Below are 13086 nucleotides of genomic sequence, written 5' to 3'. Positions count from 1 at the left end.
TTCATTCATTCATTTTCTTGTCGGCTTAGTCCCTTTATTAATCCGGGGTCGCCACAGCGAAATGAACCACCAACTTATCCAGCAAGTTTTTACGCAGCGGATGCCCTTCCAGTCACAACCCATGTAACCCTAACCCTAACCCTAAACATCCACACACACATTCACACACACACTCTTACACTACGGACAATTTAGCCAACCCAATTCACCTGTACTGCATGGAGGAAACCCACGTGAAGGCAGGGAGAACATGCAAACTCCACACAGAAACACCAACTGAGCCAAGGTTCGAACCAGCGACCCAGCAACCTTCTTCCTGTGAGGCGACAGCCCTACCTACTGCGCCACTGCCTCGCCCTGTTATATTATTTTCACCTTATTAATTAACTGACTGATATAGCTATTGGTTTCAGGTGTGATGTGGTGAAAACTAAATGTTTTGGATTACTCGTTTGACTTGATGAATACCATGTGGGTCGAAACGTTGTTTTAATTTCATTAAATAGTTTTTTTAGCGCAGGAGTTTCAAACTCACACCCCTCCACAGTTTAGCTCCTACCCTGCTCCAACACACTTATCTGTAGGCTTCAAACAAGACTAAAGGACTTAATTAGTTTGATCAGGTGTGTTTAATTAAGGTTGAACTAAACTGTGCCGAGCTGCAGCCCTCCAGGAACTGAGTTTGACACCTGTGTTTTAGAGAAATAGTGGCAGTGTGCTTATTTTTATTTGTTGACATTTTTTTTTTTTTTGCTCACTCATTTCATTAATTCATTTCATAATTCATTTATATTGGTTTTGGATTAAATACTGTGACCTTAACATGAAACTACTAAGCAGTTGATAAAGGTGTTCAAAAATTCACCCGTGTATGTTTGCATGATCATTCATTCATATATTCCTTCATTTCTTCATTCATTAATTCATTCATTCACTAAATTTAATTTTGATTAAAACTTGAGGCCAATTTATTTTATTTATTTATTTTAATAATTTATTAAAACTTTTTGTTTAGTTGCAAATTATTAATTTGTTAGTTTGTTATACTACCTACTAACTACTTGAACTTGATGAGATTGCTTGAGTTCAACAAAAACATTTTTGAGGAAGGATTTTATTCTGACTTTAAAGCAAAAAACACAAACAAACAAACAAACAAATATAAAATTTCTATGAAAAATGATATATAACTATAATAAATAATACTTCATAACTATTTAATCTCAGCAAAACTATGTAATAATTAATTCAATCATTTTAATCAATAAATTTCACTTAATAATAGATTAGTTTTATATTTTGTAAAATTAAGATTTTTCAATAACCCATTAAATAATGACTCTATATAATAATTGGTGAACTACCAAAGTAATCTAATCCCTGCTTTTCAGAACATTGGTTTTCGATCATGGGGAATAAAGAGGATTTTGGAGTTAGATATTTGATATTTAGATATTAGATATGGAGTTAGATATTTGACAACATGAACCTGAAATCATTTTAGTTTTAAAACAGGAACACAATTGACCAAATAGTGACTTTTACAAATTTTTGCAACTACGACATTTCTAGAATGTCCCTTAAGAATGGCAGAACACCTCAATCTTTTTGACATGGAAAAACAGTTGTATTCTTCCTTTTCTCTCAAAAGGAATATATCTTTTTTTACTCAGTGTTATCTAATGTAGGGTGTTCTTCCCTTACCTCATTGAAAGTTATATGAGAGAAAGATTGTGGAACAAATTTTAAGAACGAAGAATGGCTTTCGGTCTGTTCTGGCATAATTTTTCAAAGGTGCCACAATATTAAACCACAAGCAATATGTTCAATTCTTTTACAGAACTTATTTAACACCAATTTGTCTCAATAATGTTTCTCAATGTTGTTTTAAGTGCAAATCGAATGTTGGGTACTGTGATGCATGTTTTCTAAGACTGCGACATGATTAAGACATACTAGAAAAGTAATCCACAAACAAGATTATTGGTAAACCTTTTGCTCCAGTTATAATCTCCAGTTATTTATCTTCTGAATTGTAAAACTGCTCTACAGCTTACAGTAGTTTTGGACTAGAATCTGTTTTACACCTTTGTATGTATCTAGCAAGAAAATGTATTCTTCTGTTGTGGTCTTTTACTAACATTCCTTCAGTCAATATGTGGATAAATCAGATTGACATTTTCTTACCCTTAGAAAAACTGACTCATGAGTTGCATCAGAAATCTGACGATTTCTGGCATATTTGAAATCCTATATGGGAGTCTTGGGACAATGTATCTTAAAAGACTATTTTCATTTTATATTATTTTTTTTTATTTATTTATTTATTTTTATTTTACCCTTTACAAAAAACGTACTAGCCGATTGACAATTGTTTAATAAATGGCTCTATTATTGGATATGATGACATGAGACACCTACTCCACTGTTTTGTCATTGTAAATCTTTAAATAAATGTTTTTTAAAAATTCCTTCATTTGTTCAGTTTTGTTTCATTCTTTCCTACCTTTCTTCCTTCATTCATGTATTTATCAGGGTTCTGTCACATTATATGAAAAAACGAAATTATCGAAAGATATTGTTTTCCTTTGGTTTGTGATTATTCTTTTTTTTTTGGTGTATATCTCATTCAAACTTTTATTTCTTTTCTAAAATGTTTACTCAGATGTCATCTATCCTCACTTAAGATTTCAACACCACCATAGTACCTCAGGGTCCAGCTCCTGCAGCTCAATGTCCAGCTGCTCCAGCTCCTCTGCGCTGAGGCCCCTGAGGATGGCATCCTCATCAATGTCTCTGGGATCACTCTTAGACATACTTGCTGCTCGGTGCTTCTCTCAATTCACACAGCTCGCCCAGAGACAGCAGCCCCTGGAAGAGAGAGATAACAAGTTTAGACCAGAAACTTACACAAACAACAAAAAAAGCGACTAGTTTCCCTACATCTGGCTTGCAAATTAGGCACAATAATGGCTTGCTTTATTCAGTGCCTCAAAGCTTTCTGTAGAAGTTGAGAATGAATGGAAAAACCTGCTTTCCAATCCAAGTCACCGGCCAACTGAAAGTGCCCGATTGGAAACCGCTCGCATTGTTAAATGCCACAAAGCCCAGCTGAATTAAAAGGACAAGGCTAGCATTTGTGTACAGGAAGAGCTTTTGGAGGTTTGAAGGTACAGTGTGTTGGGAATTCTGAAAACACCATCTAATTATGGTTGACGCGACAATCATATGGGACATGAGGAAAGTGCTCACTGCTTCTTTCATTTCAAGTGAGAATCTGGTCTATTTTTAGTCTCTGAACAGTACCGCTTGGGGTTTTGGGTTACAGTAAGGAGGAGAAGGTTAGGAGTGAGTTATCGCTGGCTAACACACATGTGAAGGTGGCCTGTACTGCCAGCCGCCTGCTTGTGAAACAGGCTGATAGTCACCAGTTTCTGACCACCACACCCAAACTGGATCTGCAACACACTGTAGACAATACACAGCCTACACAGACATTTGCTTATCTGTTTATAACTACATGTTGAAAGTTGTTCTTACGCTTTAATATACTGCAAAAAACAAATAGTTTTCATGTTGTTTGGCAATTAAATGCCTAAATATTCTTAAAGGGATAGTCCACTCTAAAATGAACATTTATTTTTCTTGTTTTCATCAAAAGATGCGAATTATATTCATGTACAAAACTGGAACGCTTGATAATAAAGCAGCAGTACATTATGAGTCAAAGAGAACTAAATCGTCCTGATAAACTGCTAGCAAATATTAAAAAGAAACATGACATTTGCTGAGGAAGGAGAAGCTACTGTGGGTCTTTTTTCTAATATAATAAATTGCTTATGCCTCAGCAGAGATATTTACACTAGATATTGCATACGGAGCCTAATCAATAGCGCCGCCATATTTTTACAGTGCTCCCAGGACAAATGTCATTCAACTGCACTAGTCAAGACTAAAGCCAATCTAATGATGCTTGTCTTTTGCACTGCGTTCTGGTGTAGTAACGAGCAAACAAAGAAAACAAAGCATATAGGCAGAACATTTCATAGGTAAGATTTTGTTTTTCATGATTTTGTATGTTACGAACTTTTGTGCTAAACAAGTAACATCACCATAAGGCAAAGAAGCACCAACTTGCACTAAATTCTAGGCTTATGCTAGTTTTGTTGACTATAATCAGCAAACAATGTAAATTAAATATGACAACAAGACGCTGCGGTGCCAGAAACGTTTTAATATTGTCGACTGAGTTCACCAAAGTTCGTAACTTATAAGGGTGACTAATAACATAACACTGTCTGCGTCTCAGTGTGCATACTGTTCACCCTAAATTATTGAATATTCCAAGTAACATTCAGATCATAAAGGTTGATATGGACAGTGAGACGCAGGGATATTGATGGTTCACATAAATCGTTCATAACGGAGATTCATTAACAAATGAATCGCTCCCTCCGTTAGCATTAGAAGTGAAAGCGGGAGAGGGGTTGTGTTTCAGAACACAGATTAGATCAAATTCAACAGGGAGGGAGGATAATACATTTCCATGCACACAAACACAAACTCTTTGTCAGTCTGTCACAAATACATCAATGTAGAAAAGTAATATTGTAATTTATAATTATAATTTTGATAATTAGTAAAAATAAATATTGGCATTCTGACCACCAGGACAACTTTCAATCTTAAACAAATGTATAAATGTTTACATATCTATGGCTACGGATGGCCAGTCCTCCACTACAGTTTGGTCTCACATTCATTTGAAAGGAGCGCTACCCTGTACTAAAATGGCAGCTCTATTGACACATTCCTTCCAATAGACAACAAAAGTGTAGACGACATCTAATGTAAATATCTATGATGGCTCAGAAAACGAAGACAAAATGCAATAAATTGGAGACGCAATATCACTCTTTGGGAGCGCAGCCACTCAAGACAGTTCTGGAAGGGATACTGTAATTATACTGTAATAAAGATATTAGAATGACATTTCATTAAAACATTTCAGATGTTTTACATGTTGTTGTCCATTGGTTTGTCTATTAATGCCATCCAATCATGCCTATATTTATCATCGCATGATCGTTTTTATGCAATATTCCAAAATGCCAATAAAAAAGGAGGATGGAAACATAGATGTTACTCGCCCCTATTCAAAGCCTTTTTGAGTTTCTGCAGCTGGTCGAAAAAAAAAAAAACTTTTAAAAAACGTTGTACTGTTATTTTCGTATATTTTATCTTATGAAACTTTTGTTATGTAGTGTGTTCTGTTGTAAAAAAAATTAAATGTTTAGCCATGAGAAATGTGCACTCTCCCAAGTGCAATTGTTGTACGGTAAATTATATTGCTACTGTAAATTTAAAAATGTGAAAAAAAAAAAAAATTTTAACTGGTAACCATTTCCTTATTTTTATTTTACACATAGGATGTCAATGGTTAACAGCTACCCACATCTTACAGGTTAGTACATTTTCATTTTTGGGTGAACTGTCCAATATTATGGCTAAAATATACTTTTTGGAATTTATGCATCCCAAGAAAAAAGAACACATAAATAAATATATGGGTGACATAGTGGCTCAGTGGTTAGCACCGTCACCTGACAGCAAGAAGGTCAGTTGGCATTTCTGTGTGAAGTTTGCATGTTCTCCCCGTGTTTGCATGAGTTTGCTCTGGGCGCTCCAGTTTCCCTTACAGTCCAATGATTTGCGCTAAAGATACATTGGACGTAGTGTATGAGTGTGAATGAGTGTGTGTGGGTGTTTCCCAGAGCTGAGTTGTGGAAGGAAGAGCATCAACCTCTGAAATACAGACTAAAGCTGAAAGAAAATTAATGAATGAATAAATATATTTCTCGGAAACTAAGTCTTATGTCATTTTCCTTCTGAAGTAAAAAGTCTAAGGATTTTGGTTTATTTGTTTTGAGGTTGTTTACATATTTTTACACACCATAATCTAAAACTGATTTATATGAATGTTTGCACACTTAATTGCATGTTTGCACACTTAACTTTAAGGCCTCCCATATGAGCTGCATCTACAACATCTGCTCATAATCAAACTGAGATGGTTTTGCAAAACACAAAGCAAGAGCTCTCCAAAACATGTCTGATTGTAATCTTTCAGATGCTTTGATGTGTGCATGTTTCTAATTAAATTTCTTCTCAACTGTTGGTAATACCGTAAAATGGGTGATCGATGTTTATAATCATGCGGGAAAGCTATTTGGAAAGCAGTGAGGAGATGGTCTATAAATATGCAGTATACGCTAATGAACATCACCGCTAAATATCACACAGTGAATCACACAGATCTGTTAATGATCTGCAATTGAATGAAGCTCACTTGTGATACTTAATTAATAGAATTATTTATAAAAAAAAATAATTAATTAAATAAAACGGCAACAAAGTGGCTCAGTGGTTAGCACTGTCGCCTTACAGCAAGAAGGTCGCTGGTTCGAGTCCCGGCTGGGTCAGTTGGAATTTCTGTGTAGAGATTGCATGTTCTCCCCATGTTGGCGTGGGTTTCCTCCGGGTGCTCTGGTTTCCCCCACAGTCCAAAGACATGCACTAAAGGTGGACTGAATAAACTAAATTGGCTGTAGTGTACGTGTGTGAATGAATCCCAGTACTGAGCTGCAGCTTGAAGAGCATCCGCTGTGTAAAACATATACTGGATAAGTTGGCGGTTCATTCTACTGTGGCGACCCCTGATAAATAAAGGGACAAGCCAAATAAAAATGAATGAATAAATGACAATTAAATAAATAAATAAATAAATAAATAAATAAACACTCATGACATGCAAAAAATTATGAAATATACTACTAATACTTGTAAATTTAAATAAGATAATAAAATAAAAAATGCTAAATATAATATACACTCTTGATATTTGCAGAAAATAAAATTGAATTAAATACACTACTGATACATGTAGATAAAAATCAGATAATAAAATAAGAAATGCTATATAAAACATTGTGCAAAAAAAAACATGTGCAAAAATAAATAAATAAATACACTTCTGAAAAATGTGAATTAAAATAACATACTAAAATAAAAAAGCTAAATAAAATACAATAAAATAAAATAAAATAAAATTAGTTTGAAATGGTTTCACTGACATTATGGGGGAAATATCTAAAAGACAAATGTGTGTTTGTGTTTGTTGTGGGTGTGTTTGTGGTTGTCTATCAGAGGTGTCAGACCAAAGCAGTGTGGCTCTAATTTGTAAAGCCAGTGACACAAACACAGGATCAGAGAGGGCTGAAAACAGAAAATAAAAACTACAGATTGTGGAAAGTCACCGCATCAACCCAGAACTGCACTGCAGAAGATTACATCACAAAACCCACAATCCTTTAAAAATATTAAGTGGAAAAGATGTTAGGTGGAAAAGAAAAGACAAAAGTAGACAGAGGTTGTATTTATTGTAACACACAAATTGGAAAATGAAGTTCACTGTATAAAAAACTGACTCAACTTAAAATTGTAAGAAAAGCTGCAGAGCTTTTCTTTTAATTGACAACACTGTAAATAAATGCTGGGTTCCACACAATTGATTTGTGTTGGGACAACATGAAAAAAAATAAGTAAATGTGTTAGTTTTTACAAACTTAAGTGGATTGAACATAAAACATTTAAGTTGTCCAAAAGAAAATCTTAAGAACTGTGTTGTTTCAGCTCATTTCCAATAAGTAGTTTGAACAAACAGCATCAAATTGTAAGGTTACACTTTATTTTATTGGCCCGTTTGTTGAATTTAAGTTACATTGCATTTACATGTCAACTAATTCTCATTAGATTATAAGTAGACTGTTAGGTTAGGTTAGGGTTAGGGTTTGGGGTAAGGGTTAGGGTGTGTAAGTTGAAATGTACTTGCCAAGTTTCTTATAGTCAGGTAAATGTCCGTTGAAGGAGCAGTATCTACAGATAATAAGCAGACAGTCTACTAATGCTCAAATGAACCATCAAAATAAAGTGTTACCAATTGTTTTGAGTGAACTTAAATCAAGTCAAGTGCATTTCTTGGGTTAGGTTGAGTCAACTCAAAAAAGCTGTGCAGCAAGTTCCCTTACAATTCAACCTTTTTATTATAGTGTTGGTTTGAATTTAAAATATTTGCAAGTCATCATGACTAAACAAAGAAATATTTCAAACACTCTTCAAAGTAATCTTTAGCTTCAGTTCTGAATGACATTAAATCTGTGAATTTAAAATATTTGCTAGTCATCATGACTTAACAGAAAGAAACATTTCAAACACTCTTCAAAGTAATTTTCAACTTGTGTAACTTCAGTCCGGAATGACATTAAATCTCATGAGAAATGACCTTGCCCTCAAAAATGTACAATGCATCTGACACTGGTCTGTCAGGAAGCTGCCAGTCTATGGGAATGACAGTTCAGGGATTATAAATAGCCAATAACGAGTTTGTCTCTCTAGTCTTACAATAAACACACAGGCTAAAAGCAGGCTTTCTGCTGGCCAGGTGTCGGTTTTTCGGGTTGTGCTCATTTAAAGAGCGGCTGAGTGTCTGTTCTGCACACCTGTTTGCACTGCTCCCAACTGACAACAACTCAAGCCTAAAAAAATCTTAGTTGAGTTTCACCTGTTCAGGCCGCTGGTTGTGAGGACTTTGTTTTTAATTGGTCCTTTAACGTGGAATCCTTATTATTTCAGTCTCGCAACATCTGACATTTCCAAATAAAGAATTTATTTGCTTATTTTTGGTTAGAACGGTAAGTTCAAAAAACATAAAATTGCAATATGCAAACTACACTGTAAACCCTAATGCTGTAACTAATTAATTGAGTTGAGTTCTATTAACTTAAATCATTAAAATTCGTTTATCTTAATTAACCTTGATGAGTATTTAGAACTTTTTCTTATTTTTGAGTTTGTAAAAATTTAATCTTTCAAGTAAGGTGAACAATTCTGCTGGGTTTAATCTATACAAAATGTCTCTTTAAAGTTTCATTAACTCAAATTCTGTCAGCCTAGTGATTTTGCGTCTGACGTCATCCAGGTTCACGTACGTGCTCACCCTTCATTCGTTTTTTTCAAGATGGCGGATCGGCCTCGCTTCACACTACAGTAAGTAAAATATTTACAAATCCAAGAAATATTAAATGTATGTTTTAATTAATATAATCACAGTAACAGTTCAATGTAATGTAGAGTTAATCAGGGTGCGTTTACATGTCGTACATTACAGAAATCATGTTTAGCCTCACTTGTTGCTAACTAACGTTAACATTACTGTTTAAAAAGTTAGAATCAGTGCAATGTTAGCGTTAGTTGTAATGTGTTAACTCTGAATTTTAACAGAGTGTGATAAAGACAAAAATATTTAAAATCGGCAGATTACATTTTTCAAAAAAATTTAAATCTTGGCGCGAGTATGCCTTTTCTCAGCCTGTGCTGAAGTTGTCATGGAGACGTGCGCTCTCACAACCGCATGTCATGGCGCTGCGCTGAACTCCATCCAGTCTGTGAATGTGGTGTTATCTTCGCGATCTGTAGGCACTTCGGAAACGAAAGGCGCAAGAAACGTAACGTTAATCATAACTCAAATGATCTCCGCCTAAACACTAAACGGTATTTTCTGATGACGCGCAAAAACGTAGTCTCAAAACTTAACTCTGTCACACGCAGCTTGTTGCTTGCTGATCCATGTATGAGGATAGCCTGACGGAGAACATTTAAGCTGCGCTCCTCACCTGAGCAGGTAAGTTACAGAGCAGAGCTTCATTTTACACTACCACATTGAGGTAAAGTTGGTTTTATATTCATACATTCATTTAGTAACAACTTGTGACTCGCTCCATAAATTGTTTACCATGGTTCTTTGTCTATTCGTTCTGAAATCACATGCAAGTATGACATGAAAACAACATTACACTAAATGCACTATTTTTTTTTGACTGAACAATGTTGTACTTTGAAAGTCATTGGCTGCTAATATGATTTCACCATTAAGAATATGCAAAAATTACCTTTCTGAAATTATATTATTAAGGAGAAAGTCTGAATGTGTAAATATAAAACTAACTTTACCTCAATCACCAGCACTGATCAACACTTAATATTTCCTCGCGCTTAAGACGACATCTCTGCATATCAATGATTACCTGATTAATGCGATCAGTTAAGTGAGTTTAAATGTAATTTAGGTCAAATGTATTTTAAAGGTATGATAAAAGTTTTTTTTTTTTTTCAATCTATTTTTTAAAATGTCTACTCTGGAGAGAATATAAACAACCTAAAAAACAAAGTATGCATATCTATAACACATTAATACAAAATTATGTTATTAAATAAAATAATAACAAAACAAAATATTCAAGACGTGGTAAAGAAGACAGTTTTCTGATGTGCAAATTTTGTAGCTTAAAATATATTTATATCTTAAAAATATAAATATTTTAGTCTATATATTTTTACATCATTAGACAATAAGGTAAGTTTTGTTATTTCTAGCTTTTAAAATCAGGCCTTAAATTTCTTTGTCGTCCTATTCAGTTTTAGAAATTTCAATACTGTTTAAATTAAATCTGTGTTCATCGAATTAAAGCAACTAACATGATAATCAGCTCTATTGCTAACCGTTTTGGAGGTTAACGTTAGACATCAGGCAATTGTACTACTTCCACTCTCAGCTAAATGACACTGTGACTTTGTGTACATACAGAATTGAAGGTCAAGTGTTGCTGACTACAGATAGGTTCTTAAATGGAGGCATGTGAAAGGTGGGTAAAATATTTATTTTGAACTACTATGCCTGGCATATCCAGATAAAATAAATATTACAGTGTATTTATCAATGATACTTTTGCAGCAAGGAAAGTGAAATTTCAGCTAGACCTTGAGTTCAGTTTACAACATGAAGATCCTGCTTTCAACATCTGATCAACACCTGATTTTCATCTGAGGTAAAAAATAGATAAGTAAATGAAACATAATAATAATATTAATACATTTTTTCCAGAATTGTATATTTTGTGGTGTGGGTTTGTTTTATGAAATTCTCTCTTGTTTCTTTTTGCTGTTTGCAGAGTACCAACATGTTACAAATGAGAATTTTCCCCACAAATTCTTTGCAAAACTGGACCACCACCTATTTCATTTGATGACAATTTTAAGGCAAACAGCATCCAAAACTGGCAAGACAGCAGATTCCCTGGCTAATCTTTTAAAGGTTTATGATGAGCAGGTATGTTTGGGGTCACGTGTTAAAGTATACATTAAAATATAATTTGAATTATTATTATTTTTTTAATTTTTAAAAAATTGATTCTTGATTTCCAGGAACTGAATGATGTCAGTTCATGACGGACTACTGTTATCAGAGGTCTTTTGGTCTTGCTGCGTGAGCGTGACTTAAGATTCTTTAGGAACACCATGGTAAGACTTCATTCATTCTTTTCACAATTAGGCATGTTTAATGAAAAGATGAAAGTTTTGAAAACTTTTACTTAATAACATATTTGTAATCAAGAATAGTTGATGAATCATATAATATTGGTTCAGTCATTTTGATACTGTCCTTACATTAATATCCTTGAATTATGTTTTTAGATTGATAATCCTGCTGACTGAAGATGCTTTATTGGCCCTGCATTCACTGAGGGTCTCTGTTGTCCTGAAGAATGAATTGGACACCACCCACAGCACAGTTCCAGATCTTTCTTGTCTTGTATGGATTAATGTATGCTCTTCACATAATATATAGTAAAGGACTTTGAACTTGTGCAAAAAGTTTTGCTTGGCATGGATGATGGAAAATAAAAAGTCTCGTAGCATGGAAACCTTAAAGAATGAGTTGATGTAGAGCTTTTTTTTTTTTTTAACTTAATAAAGACTGTCTCTGGGGTAGTAACTTCAAAACATTTATTTACCTTTAATTGGTAAGTATGCATTTTATTATATATAGGGATAGTTTGTCCAAATGTAAAATTCTGTCATTTACTAACTCTTCACTTTTCCCAAACCTGCTTGAATTTCTTGCTTCTGTTGAACACAAAAGTTAAGTAAAGCTGACAACCTGTAACCACTGACTTTCTAATAGGAAAAAAAATACTGTGGAAATCGGTGGTTACAGGTCTCAGCTTTTTTTTTTTTTTTCAACAGAAGAAAGAAACTCAAACAGGTTTGGAATAAGTAAATGACAGAATCATAGTTCAACCAAGACTGAATATATATATATATTGTAACGAGCGCACACATGCCACGTTGCCCTGGTCGCTAATTCAACCCAGCTGGACCATCATCAACACAGGATCGTTCACAGCTGGACGTCATCAAGTGGAGAGGCATATAAACCAAGCCCACGCAAGGAGAAGATGAGCTTCATTCACCCAATGACTCCATGCGCTAACGCTTGTCTCGCTGTCTCTCCACAGCAGACTCCAGCTCGTGATGATCCCACATCCGACTACTCACTGTCCTTCACTTACTTCCCGGAGCACCTCACCTTGAAGAAGAGCACCGTTTACACCCCATTCACGTTGTAAATAAAGCACCCTCCGGGGACTTGTCTGTAAACTTATCCAACTGTGTCGCTGTTTTCCCTCTGCCTCGCTACTATATATATATAATCTGCTCTCCGTTAAACAGAAATTGGGGGGAAAAATAAAAATAAATGGGGGCGAATAATTCTGACTTCAACTATATATATATATATATATATATATATATATATATATATATATATATATACACACACAGTTTCTGTGTAGTTTACACTAAACGAGTCACTTCACAGAATGTGCACTTATTTTTTTTTAACGAATGCCTTAAGAGTAAGTTTTACACTTATTAATGTATTATTAAATTTTATCAAACTTATAGTTGTTTTTTCTTGAGGCTCTTATGTCTGATATCATATTTACATTGTGGGTAATTTTTATTAATTTCAGAATAGTGTTCATTTTCAATCTCTTTATGTCTAATAGTTTTTATCGTTTTAAGACATTTGTAATTGCATAGGAGACAAATTTGAAAGTACTGTTGGACATTTTTTCTTTAACAATAAATGGCTAAAATGGTATTGTCTGTGTGTTTTAAATTACAGAT

At 34.2% G+C, this 13086-nt stretch overlaps 1 protein-coding gene and 1 long non-coding RNA gene across 5 annotated transcripts in view; one reads left to right on the top strand and one right to left on the bottom strand.

Moving 5' to 3' along the window:
* tmod4 (tropomodulin 4 (muscle)) overlaps positions 1–13086 on the bottom strand; it is a 33443-nt gene that overhangs the window by 17503 nt on the left and 2854 nt on the right. For both annotated transcript variants that reach the window (XR_012391334.1, NM_131196.2), the window contains exon 2: positions 2709–2871. Coding sequence is in view for 1 of the 2 variants with exons in the window: in NM_131196.2 (NP_571271.1) it covers positions 2709–2816 (108 nt within the window). In the remaining variant the exon portion in view is untranslated. The remainder of the gene's footprint in view (positions 1–2708; positions 2872–13086) is intronic.
* Positions 8453–11829, top strand: LOC137487915 (uncharacterized). 3 transcript variants are annotated; one of them, XR_011006725.2, is made up of 8 exons: positions 8453–8750; positions 9038–9105; positions 9667–9739; positions 10703–10760; positions 10850–10943; positions 11067–11224; positions 11320–11415; positions 11590–11829. It is a non-coding gene; the product is annotated as an uncharacterized lncRNA (long non-coding RNA). The 3 variants fall into 3 exon arrangements; XR_012392167.1 differs by lacking the exon at positions 8453–8750 and having other exon boundaries at positions 9054–9563; XR_012392168.1 differs by lacking the exons at positions 8453–8750; positions 9667–9739 and having other exon boundaries at positions 9054–9105.

The sequence above is a fragment of the Danio rerio genome, chromosome 16 (genome assembly GCF_049306965.1).
Source record: "Danio rerio strain Tuebingen ecotype United States chromosome 16, GRCz12tu, whole genome shotgun sequence".
NCBI lineage: Eukaryota > Metazoa > Chordata > Actinopteri > Cypriniformes > Danionidae > Danio > Danio rerio.
Note: the sequence above shows the minus strand (reverse complement) of the source record. Positions and strands in the feature narration are given on the sequence as shown.